The sequence below is a fragment of the Styela clava genome, chromosome 2, assembly GCF_964204865.1.
Source record: "Styela clava chromosome 2, kaStyClav1.hap1.2, whole genome shotgun sequence".
Classification (NCBI taxonomy): domain Eukaryota; kingdom Metazoa; phylum Chordata; class Ascidiacea; order Stolidobranchia; family Styelidae; genus Styela; species Styela clava.
The window spans coordinates 7,796,885-7,814,063 of NC_135251.1; the positions used below are offsets into that span (position 1 = coordinate 7,796,885).

Consider the following 17,179-nt stretch of genomic DNA (forward strand, 5'->3'; position numbering starts at 1 on the left):
ATCTCACAGAGTTAACAGGAATATTTGGAATAAATAAAAGTAATAGCCTTCTGGACAAAAAAAAATTCATTTTTAACCACTACAAATTTCAAAGCAATTGGTCCAGTGATCAAAGAGAAAAGCGGTTTTTTAATATTTTCACTAGGTGTCCAAAAGTGTCAAAGAACAACAACAAGCCCAACATAATATTGAAACGATCGTTATGTCCATTTCGTGTCCAATAACAAGCAGCCAGCAAGCTTAACAGAAAACCTAGAATGAGTAATAGACAGGGAAATCCCCTGACGTCACAATATGCTATATACAAGACTATGCGCATGAATAAGTACCAACGATGAGAAAAAAAATGTACGAGTTCAACAGAGTATAGCTAGCTAGTTATAAGTGTATTATATTAATTTAAAATTTTATTTTGACGGTAAAACAAGTTTTTCAATTTAATATTGTTCGCTACACTATATATCTTTATTGTTCTCGTTGAATCATTTGGAAATAAATATTTAACACAGTCGCAAAATTAATTGATCATAATGGTTATTTGCAATTCAAGTGACCATTCAGAGGAAAACTTCCAGAAGTTCCCAGTTGTTCCGAATCAAAGTAGCTGCATGTGTATTCAATCATATTTTAGTTATGTTCAATACAATTCTGTTAATTTTCGCGGCACACTTTGCACCCACAGTTTGGGTTCAAGTCCCAAGCCTCCATCTTAACCTGCGTGCAATGAATCTCCTTCTCCGTGACGTGTAATAAATTGAGTTGACAAAGTCAAACCAGATGTTTTCCGGTTCTTCCGAATAAAACTAGCTACTTGTATATGTCCTTATTCTGAGCGAAAGCGGAATTCTTGAAACTTGAAAAGCGAATTGTGAAAGCCATAGCGACGAAAAGTATCTTTAGTTCAGTAATAGTGAAGGTGACTCAGCTAAACAAAACCTTTTTCTAATGTATATGTGAAACAAAATAATTCGATAAATAATAGTATTACTCTCTATCTATTTGTTGTTAATTTACTGTTTTAACACACTATCCTTATTACAATGTTCATCAACATCATCAGTATACAATCGTTTATACTTGTCACTTTTGTCAGTTTATTTAGATTTTAGACAGACCAGGATTGGACGTGTGGATGATTTTCCTTATTATGTTGTTGTTGCTCTTGTCATTATCTTTCTCGTTGGTATTTTTCTTCTCGTCCTTATCTACTCAATTACTGTATAAATTGCTTTGAAATTTTCAGTGGTTGAAGATTGTATTTTTGACTAGTAGGTTGTCGCTTTTATTTACAGTACTTCATAAATTCATGGAATTCGTATTTTTGTATTCGATGATGTCATTAAAATTAAAAACACGGCACTGAGGTAAAAGTAAGTCCCGAGTTTTATTGTTATAAGGAAAGCTTTAGAAACAAGACTATTGCTGAAATATAAACAGGGGAAATATGAAAGATTCCTGTTCTGATACCGTAAGCGCCAAGCATATTAAATGTCTGGTTTGAAATTCCATTCACCAGAACCATCGAATTGCCCAACTTAGGACAAAAAATTTGAATTGCCATAGCATTGCCTGACTTCGGACGAAATATTTGAACTTAAACTTCCGACAAACAATTTTAATTTGCTAAAACTGGCGATCAAAATCTCTCCTGTGATAGGATCGTGAGTATTGGCTTTCGTGTCCATATATCGGAGCATTGCTTTCTTGTTGTCACCTCCGTCCATAGACGAATCTTCGATAGTAGACCTCAATGTTGGCCGATTAAAATAAAATTTCGCAAGTATCATCTTAAACCTCAATAAATGTTCGTAGGCATAAGAACTATTTTAAAAACTCATTCGAATTATTCATAATTAGGCCTCAATAACAGTGAATGGATGTTTCGTCGAACATTGACCCCGAATAAATTCTTTACATACTTCATTATTGCGATAATTTTATTTTTATTTTGAGAGCGTCTCCGAGAGTTGACGCTTACAATCTGGTAAGGGTTACCATATTTTTGTTACCCCAAAGAGGGACGCCTCCAAACACCATAGCTGTGATTTTTTGAATTTCAAATGTACCGATTTGACATTAGAGTTGATGCGCTGTCTGTCTGAATATCGGTTACAGTTCGAAAAATAGAGAGGAATTTACGTTAACGTTAAGCACCCTTCTGGCGTACGGAGCTTACACGTAACAAATTGTAGTGATAAAAACAACGGAACAAACAAAACCACGCATCCACATTCAGTAATTGGTAATGTTCGTGTATCGTGCTGACTGGCTGGCTCAACGCCAAAGCGGGATTTTTGGCTGACCGGTCGGGACGCCGGGACAAGATGTTCAAAAGTGGGACTGTCCCGCCTAAATCGGGACGTATGGTAAGCCTAAATCTGGTATACATGTTCGAAAATTTTTTTTTATTAAAACTATTTGACCACGTGCAGCTTACAGTTTGGGCTAGTATGCAGCAGCGTTTGCGAGATTAATTTTTGATTATCATAACCAAACTAAAGCTCATTGGAAGTCATTATGAATATTAAGTTATTTGATTCAGAACTAGATTTTGAAAACACAATTAAAACTGACAAGTGACACGCAAACACCGAAAACGGAGCAAATGTCATTGTCATTGTTTATCTCATGGTTGCTCATTGTTACGGATATAAACAAGGAAATCGATTCACATGAAGACATGTATACTGAAACGTATTCAATTTCAGATACCATAGGACATTCGTTACATTAATATTACTTTTTATATATATGGCACCAAAGTCTCAAGTGCGTAAGAGTTCCAGAAAGGTGTTATACGACCGACATATGATTGATTCGTGTAAGTGAAATTCCTATCTTGTCGTAGCCTTGCCAGTTTTGACAAACGCAGCACAAGAAACTTTTTAGGCGCGTGGGTTGGAATCGAATCCCATGCGTGGATAATTTTGTGCGATTGCTCGATTTTTCGCCGTCGTTGGTTGGTTCACGTTACCGCTGTCATACTGGAGTTGTAATATAATGTAGGGATACAGGTTAGGGTTGTATTATAGTCCAAATAGAATGATAATGTAGTTACCGCACGTCATACTGGAGTTGTAATATAATGTAGGGATACAGGTTAGGGTTGTATTATAGTCCAAATAGAATGATAAATGCTGTTTCTTGTATTTAGTCACATAAGTTAAGTTGTATTTACTTTGGATTATAATTTGTTGAATTGAGTTGCCTGGAGATCCTAAACATTCGGTATGTAAATATTGTTTTATCTTGTATGATTCATTCTGTATTTTATTATTGTGAATACTATTTTATCCTATGTGATTTAATCTGTACATAATTGTGACATATGGTTATCTGCTAATTGATGTGAATTGTTATTGCTTGTAAAATGGTAATGCTGTTATATTTGATTAATTGTGCCATATAAGCTATTTAGTTTTATCTATTATTTTGGCAGAAAACCGTTCCTTTAACAACGTTACGTTACGTTCCATTAACAACGTTCCTTTACGTTCCTCATACCCGGTATCAAGATTTACGTTACGTTCCATTAACAACGTTTCGTTTCCGGTACCCGGCAAGTTCTATTTTCCTGATTCATGTTCGAGATTTGATTTGAAGTGTCTGTTGATTGTTATTAAAGATATTCACCGATTTCAAGTTGAATTATATTGGGGCAGCATTTGAAAGGCACAGAAGAATCTGGCGGCACTTTAACCGCTGTTTACAGACTTTAATTGCTTGAAAGCACGGACTAGTTGTAACAATTAACCGATATAGGTTGGGGTCAGGACTGGGGTATTGGGACGCGTTTTTGAAGTCTCCAATCTCTTAATGTGCGTGAGAAGTAACCAGGCTACAAAGAATCGAGCGCAACATTAAAGTTTTCGAATGCAGGAAAACTGAAGTTTTCTATTTCGAAATAAAACCAGAGTATTGTAAGCAGCAATTGAAAGATATCGAACTTTTCAATTGATCCTAGATTGAGTGAAGAAAGTCACTTAAAAGTCGAAATGGCTGCAAAACCAGTTTCACAAGGAGAACTGGAACGTTTATTGGCTGATCTGAATGGTCAGTATAGATCAGCAGAAGAATTGATGTTGAATCCAAGAAATAAGGTGATTCTACAGTCACAAGTAAAAGAAATAGATGCAATGTTTGTGGAGTATTCTAAAGCTTATGAAATACATGTTGCAGAACTGCCAGTAGATGAAGAGGCTCAAAGAGTAGCTAAAGAATCTTTCCATAGAGAAAGTTATGGATATGAAGAGTTCAAAGCACATGTTGAAGAGTGGCTTTCCAGACAAGAAAGCACACAAATCGTTGAGAATCCCCCATCAAAACCACAATCTATAGCTAGTAAAAAATCATCTAATATGTCGAGACCTCGATCTGCAAGGACAGCATCGAGTTACAAAAGTACAAGTTCCAGTTACAAGAGAACTGAGGCAATAGCTGTCAGAGAACTTGCAAAATTGAAAATGAAGCAACTGTCAGAGCTAGAACAGGCTGAACGAAATACTGAAGAAATGAATCGGCAAGCTGAAGAATTAAAATCAGCATCAGAGAGAGAAATAAGGCGAGTACAAGCTATACACGAATATCAAGCCGCATGTGTAGAGGCGGAAGTGTGGGAAATAGGCTCTAATCGCAATGAAAGAGTTCAGTTTCAAGAAATGGATTCTGGACCATCGATAGCACAATTGGTAGAATGTGAAGCAGCACGGGCTGAAGTAAACACACCTCAAGTGGGTCAAACCAATTGTATTGTGCCTCCTAGAGAGCCACAAGTTAGATTATCCCTGGATCCGGTCCAGGAAGTGGTTGCGGAAGTGATGAATCCCGTTAATCAAGAATTTCGAACTAGACAAGGTGGAACGAGACAGGCTAATTTGGTGAGTCCTGTAGAAGTACCTAATATGCCATCACAAGATGTTGGCTCAATTCTTGCTACTATGACATCTACAATGCGTGACATGGTAGATTTACCTAAACCAGAATTACTTTCGTTTCATGGTTCTCATGAAGAATATACAAGATTCATGAATAGTTTCAAGATAAATATTGAGAACAAGATTTCAGATGACAATCTGAGACTTACTTACTTGCAACAATTTTGCAAAGGTAAAGCAAGAGAATTGATTCGTCAATGTTCTGTATATCCTCCTACAGAAGGATTGACTTTAGCAAAGAGACTTCTAAGAGAAGCTTACGGACGACCATTGTTGATTGCCAGATATGGAAGAGTTGGTACATGGTCCAATGTTGAAACCAGATGATCGAGATAGTCTTCTGGATCTTTCTCATAAAATGGAAGAATGTTACCTAACGCTGTCGCATTGGAAGCAATATTCAGATCTAAATAATTTTGACAATATTGCTCAACTTTCATGTAGATTACCCCTGAAGTACCATAATAAATGGGAAGAAGAGGCAGCAGATTATGAGAATAGAAACATTGAACTAAAATTTGAACATCTTTTAAAGTTTGTCAAGAAAGCAGCAATTACGGCACAATCATCAATGGGCAAAGCTATGAGAGCTCATAAAGAGAGGGAAAAGGCTAAACACCCCCAAAAGAAGAGAATTTATGCAAATTCCACTTCAACAAGTGGTGATGGCAAACCTGAACAATCTACCGAGAGAAAAGGTACATTTGTGAGGAATAGATACAGATGTGTTATCTGTTCAAAAGATCATTTTCTTATTCATTGTCCAGAGTTTGAAAGAAAATCTGCAGGTGAACGCGAGGCTACAATTCGTGAATTTCATATTTGCAGAAACTGTTTATACATTGGTCATATGGCACGGCAATGTCGTAAGAATCCTGCATGTACTGAGAGAGGATGTGGTGGCAGACATCATAGAATGCTTCATCGAAATGTTGCAGATACTAAGCGAAAAGAGCAAAGTACAAGTTCCGCTACTCAAACTGCTACATCGGGATCGACCTTAACGAACTATACCAGAAATTCAGCTGGAGTATACTTGAATATAGTTCCAGTGAAAGTATCCTCACCTCAAGGTAGAGAAATTGAAGTATACTGTTTCCTAGACGAGGGAAGCACCTCTTGTCTATGTGATAAAAGATTGATGGAACTTTTAGAGATGGATGGTGAACCAATGAGTTATTCCATTACTACTGTAAACACACCGAATCCACAGAAACAAGATGGATTCGCTCTTGACTTAACTGTTAAACCACTGAAAGAGGAAGGTTGTGTGACATTACATCGTGTGCTCACTGTGGATGAAATTCCGACAGTACCGAATAAATTACCTAAAAGGGTTGAATTACAAAGGCATGAATATCTCGAAGGTATTGAATTTCCAAAATTACCAGATGAAAGAGTGATGCTCATGATTGGCGTGAATGTACCGGAAGTATTCTGGGTAAAAGGTGAAAGGCGTGGTACTATAAATGAACCAGTTGCAAAAAGAAGTATTCTTGGTTGGTCACTGGTTGGGCCTGCCTTTAATGAAGCTTCTCGGAATGAAAGTTTTCATGTACAAGTAAATCTTGCTGAAGTGAAAAGAGAAGATCTTCAACGACAAATTAGAGAGATGTGGGAAATAGATTTCAAAGATATATCATTGACTCCCACACCAACATTGTCAAGAGAAGATAAGTATGCATTACAACTGATGGAAGATAATATAAAGATGGTGGATGGACATTACCAATCTCCGTTACCATGGAAACCAGGATGTCCTGAATTTCCTAATAATCGTGATGCAGTTATGAGAAGAACCAACAATTTGGGAAAACGCTTGTTGAGGAATGATGTTTTAAGGGACAAATATTGCAGTACCATGGCTGAATTTATAAAGAAAGGATGGGCAAGGAAAATTCCTGCGGCTGAATTTGAAGCACCCATTGGTAAAGCGTGGTATCTTCCTCATCAACCCGTTACATCAGAACAGAAACCTGGTAAAGTACGCCTGGTATTTGATGCAGGTGCAAGATATTTGAACACATCACTGAATGATCAATTACTGCAAGGTCCAGATATGGCAAATGGATTGTTATCTGTTTTGCTACGTTTCAGAATGTACAAATATGGTATAACGGCAGATATAGAAGCTATGTTCTTACAAGCTCGTGTAACGCCTAGGGATGTTGATGCATTGAGATTCCTATTTTGGCCTGATGGAGATTTGACAAAAACTCCTGTCGATCATCAGATGTTAGTGCATTGTTTTGGAAATACATCAAGTCCATTTTGTGCAAATTACTGTTTAAGGAGATCTGCAGAAGATTTTGGAAAAGACTTTCCATCAGATATAAGTGACAATATCAAAGATAATTCATATATAGATGACTTCCTACTTGGAGCAGATAGTATATCTGAAGGGAAGAGAATTGTCAAGCAAACCTCAGAACTTACTGAATGTGGAGGTTTTCATTTAAACAAATGGAGGAGTCATTCAGAAGAAATTATTTCTTGTGTTCCAGAAAAGGATAGAGCACAAATTCAAGCAAACGTAAATTTAGACCCAAATCGTGTTGAACGAGTTTTGGGAGTTGTGTGGTTCGTGGTAGAAGATTGCTTTGGATTCAATACAAAGCTGAAGCCAAAACCTGATACGAAAAGAGGAGTTCTAGCAATTTTAAGTTCCGCATTCGATCCCATGGGTATTGTATCACCTGTGATATTGCAAGCAAGACTTATATTCCAAGAGTTATGTCGCCAACAATTGGGATGGGATGAAACTATCGGAGAAAATGAACAAATAGCATGGGAAAGCTGGACTAGAGCAATTCCAGACTTATCAGAAGTCAAATTACCAAGATACATTAAACCGAATTCATTTGGGGTTATTGTTTCACAAGAATTACATCATTTTGGCGATGCATCACAAGTTGCCTATGGATCAGTTTCATATTTGAGGTTAACAGATGAAAACGGTCAGATACACTGTTCATTTTTACTTGGAAAATCAAGATTGTGTCCTATCAAGACAATATGTTCACTTCCACGGCTGGAAATTACAGCTGCTGCGCTTTGTGTGCGAGTGGATATGTTTTTAAGACGTCAATTAAAATTTGAGAAGAATGTTAAGTCTATATTCTGGAGTGATAGTACAGCTACTATCCAATCAATTTACAATTCGTCGAAAAGATTTCCTACTTTCATAGCTAACCGATTAGCAAAAATTGAAGAAGGTTCAGAGCCACATCAATGGCATTATGTTCCAAGTGAATTGAACCCAGCGGATTATGCATCCCGTGGAATGACAGCAAAGAAATTGATTGCAAAGAAATCATGGTTACAAGGACCAGAATTTCTCTACCAGAATGAAGAGAACTGGCCACAAATGCCCGTTAAATTACCAGATTTACCATTGGAATTTATTCTGAAGAAGCCAATTAACGTTTTAGTGAATCTAGTGACAGAGAATGAACCTTTGGACAAGTTTATCAACTATTATTCTTCATGGTATAAGTTGAAGAAAGCTACCGCATGGATTATCAGATTCAAAATTTATTTACAAGCTAAACCAACTGTTCAAAAAGGTAAATTGCAAACAGAAGAGTTGAGAAGATCCGAAAATGAGCTGATAAAGTATTTACAAAATCGTGAGTTGAATAAAGTTATTGCAAAGTTACAAAATTCTGATGTACAAGGGAAAAGTGTGCTTAGAAAATTGAAAATTGCACCTTCAATGCAAAAGTTGAATCCTGTTTTAATTAATGGAATATTGAGAGTGGGTGGAAGATTGCAGAACGCACCCATAGAATTTGATTTGAAACATCCAATAATACTGCCAAGTAACCATCACATCACACAGTTGATTGTCAGAGAATACCATAAAAGTTCACATCATTGTGGAGCAAGTCATACATGGAATTTGCTGAGACAGAAGTTCTGGATTATCAATGGAGCTGTTGTTGTAAAGCGAAATATTCGTAATTGCATTTTTTGCAAAAAGAGAAATGCTTCGATGGGTAAGCAGTTTATGGCTGACCTACCTAAAGAGCGTGTGACACCAGATCAACCACCATTCACATGTGTTGGAGTTGACAACTTCGGACCGTTGTTGGTAAAGCAAGGAAGAAGTTCTGTGAAGAGATGGGGCTTGATAATAACCTGTGCAACAACTAGAGCAGTGCATTTGGAAATTGTGCATAGTATGGATTTCAATTCATTTATTAATGGATTAAGAAGATTCATTGCCAGAAGAGGCAAGATGTCAACCATTATATGTGATAATGGGAGCAATTTTACAGCTGGAAATAAAGTGTTGAAGAAAGAAATTCAAATTTGGAATTCCAGTAAAATGGGAGAATTTTGCAGACAAAGTGATATCATATTCAAGTTCAATCCTCCCACAGCTTCACACTTTGGAGGTTTCTATGAAAGACTCATCAGATCAGCAAGAAAGATACTGACTGCTTTATTGCATGATCAATTGGTTACTGATGAAGCGTTGTCTACTATATTTTGTGAAGTTGAAAGTCAATTGAATTCAAGACCACTTACACCTATTAGTATGGATCCTTTGGATGAAGAACCACTTTCACCAAATCATTTATTGTTGCTGAAGCATAAAGCAAATTTACCACCAGGAATATTTGACAAGAAAGATTGTTATGCGAGAAGAAGATGGCGTCAAATACAATATTTGGCTGACCAATTCTGGATAAGATGGTCCAGAGAAGTACTTGTCAATCTACAAGCTCGACATAAATGGTTGAAGAAGGAAGACAATTTCAAAGTCAATGATCTTGTGCTACTGGTTGACAACACAATACCAAGAGGGAAGTGGCTGACAGGCAGAATTATGGAAGTTATACCAGACAAATTTGGAGCTGTCAGACAAGTGACTGTCAAAACTTCTCATGGGTTTTTAAGAAGACCAATAGCAAAACTTTGTATGATTCAGAGAGCTGATGAGTAATTCATTGTTAAGTTGTATTACTTATTTGTGATGATTCTCACTTTTTCTTTTTGAATTGTAAGATGTATTCTCTTCGTTCCTACATCTGGGGCGGGGAATGTTAGCGAGAATCATAACGTGTTTCTAATTTGATGACGTTTTACGTTGTTACGCAGGCGTTGCAAACGTATCGACGCAGCATTATTGCGACATAGTCCTGTTTCTCGATTAATCCTGGGAATTCTAAATTATCGCCACGCTGCTTCGATGAGTTGGCACCTTCTGTCCTTGTATACAGTGTAATCTATTGCGCTAGGAGTTGTTTATCGTGTTTAATATTGGGTTTACTATTCGCGGTTAGGATAAACGATTCGAATTGAAGTTATTAATTGGGTTTAAAATCAACGGTTCATACTGGAGTTGTAATATAATGTAGGGATACAGGTTAGGGTTGTATTATAGTCCAAATAGAATGATAAATGCTGTTTCTTGTATTTAGTCACATAAGTTAAGTTGTATTTACTTTGGATTATAATTTGTTGAATTGAGTTGCCTGGAGATCCTAAACATTCGGTATGTAAATATTGTTTTATCTTGTATGATTCATTCTGTATTTTATTATTGTGAATACTATTTTATCCTATGTGATTTAATCTGTACATAATTGTGACATATGGTTATCTGCTAATTGATGTGAATTGTTATTGCTTGTAAAATGGTAATGCTGTTATATTTGATTAATTGTGCCATATAAGCTATTTAGTTTTATCTATTATTTTGGCAGAAAACCGTTCCTTTAACAACGTTACGTTACGTTCCATTAACAACGTTCCTTTACGTTCCTCATACCCGGTATGAAGATTTACGTTACGTTCCATTAACAACGTTTCGTTTCCGGTACCCGGCAAGTTCTATTTTCCTGATTCATGTTCGAGATTTGATTTGAAGTGTCTGTTGATTGTTATTAAAGATATTCACCGATTTCAAGTTGAATTATATTGGGGCAGCATTTGAAAGGCACAGAAGAATCTGGCGGCACTTCAACCGCTGTTTACAGACTTTAATTGCTTGAAAGCACGGACTAGTTGTAACAATTAACCGATATAGGTTGGGGTCAGGACTGGGGTATTGGGACGCGTTTTTGAAGTCTCCAATCTCTTAATGTGCGTGAGAAGTAACCAGGCTACAAAGAATCGAGCGCAACACTGTAGCCTAACTGTACTGGCCTACCGGTGCGATACTGTTTTGTGATCACAGTCACCCTGTCTCATGTGCATGTTTTTAGTCCAGGTGTGGGAGAATGAGTGAATATCAACAAACTCCTTGAGATAATTTTTCATAACGTTTTCCGACCACTGACTCGGCAGTGTGGCGTATCGTGCTAATTGTTAGGACCGTTCGCCACCGTACGCACTTCTGACTGCCCTGCGTAGGTTCGCAGGCTTAAAAATCGAGTGGGATAATAATTTGCGAGAGGATTTCTGAACTCCTTGTCCCGTAGGATGGTTCACTCATTCGCTGGTCGGATTGGCTTCTTTGACCGCCAAGTCAATACCTCTGAAACAATTAACTGGCCAACTAACCCCATACGGGCATACGGTATCCGACATGGACTGGTGCTCGAATAACGTTTTCGATTGGAACTGTTTTTGGAATTTCATAAAACTGTTATAACGCACTAAAATATAAAGTCATGAATAGGTCTCTAGATTCTAGTAGTTGATTAAGCCTAAGGTATGTTTTAGGTTAAAATGAATATACTGTACCTGTAACAGTTGGCAACTATAAGTTAGGGTCAAAGGTCTTCTTACAGTTTACTGAATTTTCATTTTATTCTTACTAGTTCATCTGTGCGTGTTATGTTTTGATTAATGGATGGACACTGTAACAAGTACGGTACCGGCACAAGTTAATTACAAATCAATCCACCAAAGCTATTAGAGATAACCCGATATAAACATAACGTGGAAGAGCCTAACAATACCGAAAATGGATGAAGTGCTGCATCACTATTTGACCTTTCATAAGTCTGTACCGGCACCGTAATTCAGAGATGAATACAAATGTGAGTAAAATACGGTACCGGTATCATTGATATTTGGATATAATTGGTTGGTGTTACTGATAATACAAAAATATGGATCGTGCTGCTACCGTACCGGTACTGCAGTACTGTTTTAAGCCAGTAAGCCGATTGGGGTCTCATGTAGTTTGTTACCTAACATATCGTACCGTACTTCTAGTGGGCGTAGCATGACAATTTTTTCAAGTATCAATCCTAACCCCAATAGGAGAGAGACCGATAACGTCAGTCAGTTCTTTATCGTTGGCGCCAATGCCATTCCGGTCGATCGTGCGTATATTTGGACGTAAATTTTGGATGGCGTAGTCAGGTGAGGGTTAGTATTAGCATGTCAAAAAATTGTTATGCTACGCCTACTAGAAGTACGTTAGGTACGAAACTACACGAGACCCGCCGATTGGTAGTCCCACCATCCACTGATCCAAGTGGCTAATTGTAAAGAGCTTATAAATAAATAAATGGGTTATTGGGCTAAAGCAAAAGTTTAGATCAAAAGTTATTTTGTTTTGGAAATTGTGCTTGCATTTTTTGTTGTTGGTAGGTTAGTTAGCACATACAGACCTTCTTTTATATTTTGAAATCTAAAATTAATGGCTCGGCGGTTTGGCGCATCGTGCTAAGCGTTAGTAATACGCTTGCCACCGCATCTCTGATTACCTTGCGTGGGTTCGCAGGTTCGAATCCCATGCGGGGATGATTATGTGCGAGAGAATTGCTGGACTCCAGCGGGTGGTTCACGTAACCGCTGGTCGGTTACGGCTTCCTCTACCATGAAGTCCATGCTTCCGAAAAAAAAAACCGGTTAAATAATCCCATACCCAACCTGGACTGGTAACCGGACAAGAGGCCGTGGTTCGCCATATCGGTCGTCTTATCGGCTTTCCTCTCCCCCGGGATAAATATGTAAATCCTATTCCGAGTTATGCTCAATTTCCAGGTACCGCACCGTATCTCTGCATTTTGCAGTTTTGTGAGAAATTAATTTAATATTGACAAATGATAGGCTGATACCAGCTTAAATTCATTAATTTTATTCAATTCAAGGATTATTGATTATTTGAACTCGGTTTTCAGGTAAAGTTATATTGCAAGCGGCCATCACATCATTTCGCACTTCACACACTCTTACATCAACATGACTGACAGTGATTCTGAAAACTGGAATACGGAGGCGGGTCGGGTCATCCTGCTGCTAGGTCATACTCAACTGTGGAAGACCATGCAGAGGCAGAAAAGGACTGTGATACAGAGAAACTGTAAGTAAGCTTTTGCTAATATCAGAATATTGCATAGTTAGGAATTAGAGGTGGGCAAAAAACACTTGATTACCAAAATAATTCACTATAACTATCTGTAAAAGATTCGATACAATTTGAAAACAGGATACTGATTTCAATGGTATGTTATTGAATACTGGAGCGATTATTTGATATAGTAATTCTACAGATTTCTGGGGGACAAGACCGCTTGAGTTATGAGTTTGATTTTCAGTTGCCCTGGCAGTTCTTTGATATTAATAATATACGAATACATATAAATATCTAGGACATGGGTATGCTCTACACATAGCTAACTACTGCCTGTTGGCACCTGTACACTGCAATTATCAGTTCTTCTAACCCTAACATTAAACCACAAACCATCTCATTGTCCAGAAGTCTGTATGTTGTTAGTGAGTAGGTAAGATCTCATAAAAATGGCCAGATAAGACATATACCGTATATGTTATTGACAAGACGCAGAATATAGGGTGGAAGGCTTTTTCATGAATCAGCTGTTAGAATAACAATAATTTGAAAGCAATACAAACAGGATTACGAACAGTATTGGCGAGTCACCCGAATAGTAATGAATATTATATTCAAGTAAATATACATGTATAGAATATATATTCATAAATATATAGTTAGTTAGGTTTAAGATGATTGTCGCCGGTAATGAGATAAAATCACAAAAATAATGTGAAACTTTGAAAATGATTGAGATTACCACACAAGAATCATCGTTTAAGTTTTCTAAGTTTAGGTAAAAGTCGAGTTATCTTCTAGAGTCTGTTGCGTCATGAAAAGTTAAGGCTCACTTCTGATTAGGTAAGTTCTAGTAGTATTGATACGAGTAATAAGTTATTTTATTAGGTACCAGTAGTCATTGAAACTGCTTGTCAGATACAGGTTAGATAACAGATACATAGGTTTTGGTAAAGGGTTTTAAAAATAGAAAACCTCATGACTAAGCCTAGAATTAGAAGAAATTTATTCTCAAGTTAAGGGTAATCAACTCTTCCAATTTTCCCCTCCGAGAGGAACCCCTCTCAACAGAACAGAATTACTGAATGAAATGTGTTAAGGTGAGCATGAGTGTTTGCTATTCTACAAATCTGAAAGATGCATATATATATGTACCATGAGGTTTACACTTTAGTAGTTTATTTTGTCTGGACACAATTTTTATAATACAGTAGTTGAGGGCAGCAGTCGCATTGAATGAAAATCATACCAGATAGAAATTCCATATTTATCTGGGAATGGGAAAGAAGCTAAAGCGTCTTAATCATAGCCTTCTATGTGGTTACAAGTTCATGTTGGGTATGGGTTTAAATCAATGCTTATCAACCTTTATTAAAATGATACCTACGCCCTTTTATCCCCCACTCAAAATCTGGCTCAGGCTGTTCCATGTTTCCCATGACGAATTTCTTTTTGCCAATTTTCTAGGATATAGTTTTTATTTAAATTATGACATGGTTATCAGTATAATAGCGATTCCATGATGTATGGCTTGCTTGTGTCTGAGAAACTGGTCTTCCTGTACATTGATATTTTTCCAATTAATTGTGAGTTGGGTTGAGCGTATGTTTTACATTGATAAATTAAAATATTTAATTCCATTTAGATGAGACATTTGCAGCGCCGGACATTTTTTTTTTGGCATTGACATTTACCGATAGTTATAGACTGCATAGCATGTTATTGTTAATGTCACAGGTTACGACAGGTAGCCACTCAAACCCAATGGTCAAAGCTACAGAAAATATTTAACCTGTCATCTTTGACTCTGGATAAAAGTAGTTCAATTGGTTTTCTATTTATATAATCTATTATTTCTCTCTTTCAGTGGGAAAGAAAAAAACGTCATTTTATCTATTTTAAAGATGGCATGTTCTCATCCGAAGATGGACACCAGTTGAAAATGACATTACCATATTTTGTGTGAATATAGCACTTGTCAATAGAGTGGTACAAATAAATAAAGACAGAGGCACTGTACTGACATGCCTTAGTCTCATTTTTGGTTACTCCCGTAGTGTGTACCAGGTTAGGGTTAGGGCGTTATGCCATTAGTTTACTCCGATTTTTCCTATTTCAGTTCTGTTACGAGTTCGGGGAATGTCTGTGTTAGCCAACTGAATATACTTCCATATTAGCGCACTCACTTCTGGACCGCCCATTTTTGTTATAAAACACCCTTATTTTTACTGTATTCCACAGATCGGTAATCAACCCGAGAATATGTGTATGTAAAATCCTGATTACAAACTCAATGTTACTATTTTTTTTTTTTGAGTAAAATTTCTTTTTATTTGGAGGTGGTTTACGATATGATTAAGCTACCTGCAGATTTTATACATTCTGAACAGAGTATGAAAATCCTGTCCTTCGCATTGGCTGTTATTTATGTCATCCTAATATGAACGTTGTGCGCAGGAGGCCATTAAAATGGCAATTGGGACCATAAAACCATCCCTATATTTAATTAATAGTGAATGATAAAATAGTAAAAATGTAGATTGTAATACTTCAAACATAATTGCTGACTATGAATAGCATGCAAATGGATGTTTTTAACATTCTACGCTAAACAAGGCCATTTGACACAATATTTTATATGACAATGCTGTGACTTGTAAGTAACCCCGACATTAGAGCAGGGAGTGGGCAAAATACGGGCCGGATCCGGCCCACTGTAGTGTTCACATAGCCCATTTGTGTCTGCTGAAATTAAGACTATAGCTTTTATGAATATAAAATTCTGATGAAAATAACATCACGATGACCCCGAATGTATTTTTTATTATTATATAAACGTCAGCCTGGCTTATGTCAATGAACTGTTTTATTTCATAGTTTTACATGTTGGGTTTTTATGCCTCTGGCCCAGTAACCAGATCTATTTTTTGTGAGTGGCCCACTCAGAAAAGTAATTGCTCACTCCTGCCCTAGAGAGTAATTAATTGATCAGTTAGCTGGTGGACAACCGGCACATTTTCGCATTGGATTTTTGTCCATATTTCGTTTGCGTGTTTATAATTTGTATTCTCAATTTTATCTGTTACCTGTTGTACAAACTTTATAAGGCATTAATAATTGCCGAGTACTGAGATAAATTCGACTCGTGTTTGATAGAGCCATTCCCATAGGTGCACTGCATCAGAAGGCAGAAAGAACGCAGAGAATTTATGTATGTGCTCCGTCCTAAACGACACATCTACCTTTTTCAAAGCAGAGAAACCGTGACGGCCACATTGTTGCACATTTTTATTGCGAAATAAATTAATTTCAATCCTTCGTAGTTTGTCTAGATCAGTGGTTCCCAAACTTTTTGAAAAAAATTCCATGACGGACCCTTGCAATTTTTTTAATGATTCCCGGCCTTGTGCACTAAAACAAAACATTAAAAGATCACAACAAAAAATCAATGCGGCGTATAGTGATTGAGCGAAAGAATATAAAGCGTAACTCTAATGACATGTGTGACATCCAGTCTGTTTCGATATTTGGTAAACGTGCAAAAGGGCAGCGTCAGCTACAGCTCTGCAGTTAGTAAACTTGTGGTGGCATGAATTGAACTCTCTCTGTGATATCACAGGCCCACGGCCAGGGATGGCCATTTCCGAATACTAAACTATTCCGAATACATTCTAAAATAATGTTTTCGAATCTGGAATTCCGAATACATTCTAAAATCGAAAATAACACATTTTTGTTTTAGTTGATTAAAACCCAGTAAATTAGGAAATAAGCTTCAATAGAAATATCAGAATAAAGCCACAAACCAACAGTATATGTACACAAAGTTTATAGCTATCGATAAAAAATAATAGCAACTTGTGACACAGTCAGTTCATTAAAATTATTCATTTGTACAAATGACCATATGAAAAGATAGCCAAGAAGTTGACTGACGCTTTTTATCAGTGGTACCATGATATTACGATAATAGTCAAGTCTATTG

At 36.9% G+C, this 17,179-nt stretch overlaps 2 protein-coding genes and 1 long non-coding RNA gene across 3 annotated transcripts; all 3 read left to right on the forward strand.

Moving 5' to 3' along the window:
• The first annotated feature begins 3,076 nt into the window (after positions 1-3,076).
• On the forward strand, positions 3,077-5,261 carry LOC144419965 (uncharacterized). The gene is made up of 2 exons (XM_078110249.1): positions 3,077-3,228; positions 3,440-5,261. The coding sequence occupies exon 2, from the start codon at positions 3,996-3,998 to the stop codon at positions 5,259-5,261; it is 1,266 nt and encodes a 421-aa protein (XP_077966375.1). The 5' UTR covers positions 3,077-3,228; positions 3,440-3,995.
• A 2,336-nt stretch (positions 5,262-7,597) lies between these two features.
• On the forward strand, positions 7,598-10,972 carry LOC120331152 (uncharacterized). The gene is made up of 2 exons (XM_039398194.2): positions 7,598-10,437; positions 10,649-10,972. Exon 1 carries the CDS (start codon positions 7,615-7,617, stop codon positions 9,883-9,885), a length of 2,271 nt encoding a protein of 756 aa, XP_039254128.2. The 5' UTR covers positions 7,598-7,614; the 3' UTR covers positions 9,886-10,437; positions 10,649-10,972.
• Positions 10,973-11,677: 705 nt separating this feature from the next.
• Positions 11,678-15,242, forward strand: LOC120335651 (uncharacterized). The gene is made up of 3 exons (XR_005568690.2): positions 11,678-11,929; positions 13,022-13,203; positions 15,062-15,242. It is a non-coding gene; the product is annotated as an uncharacterized LOC120335651 (long non-coding RNA).
• Positions 15,243-17,179: the final 1,937 nt, after the last annotated feature.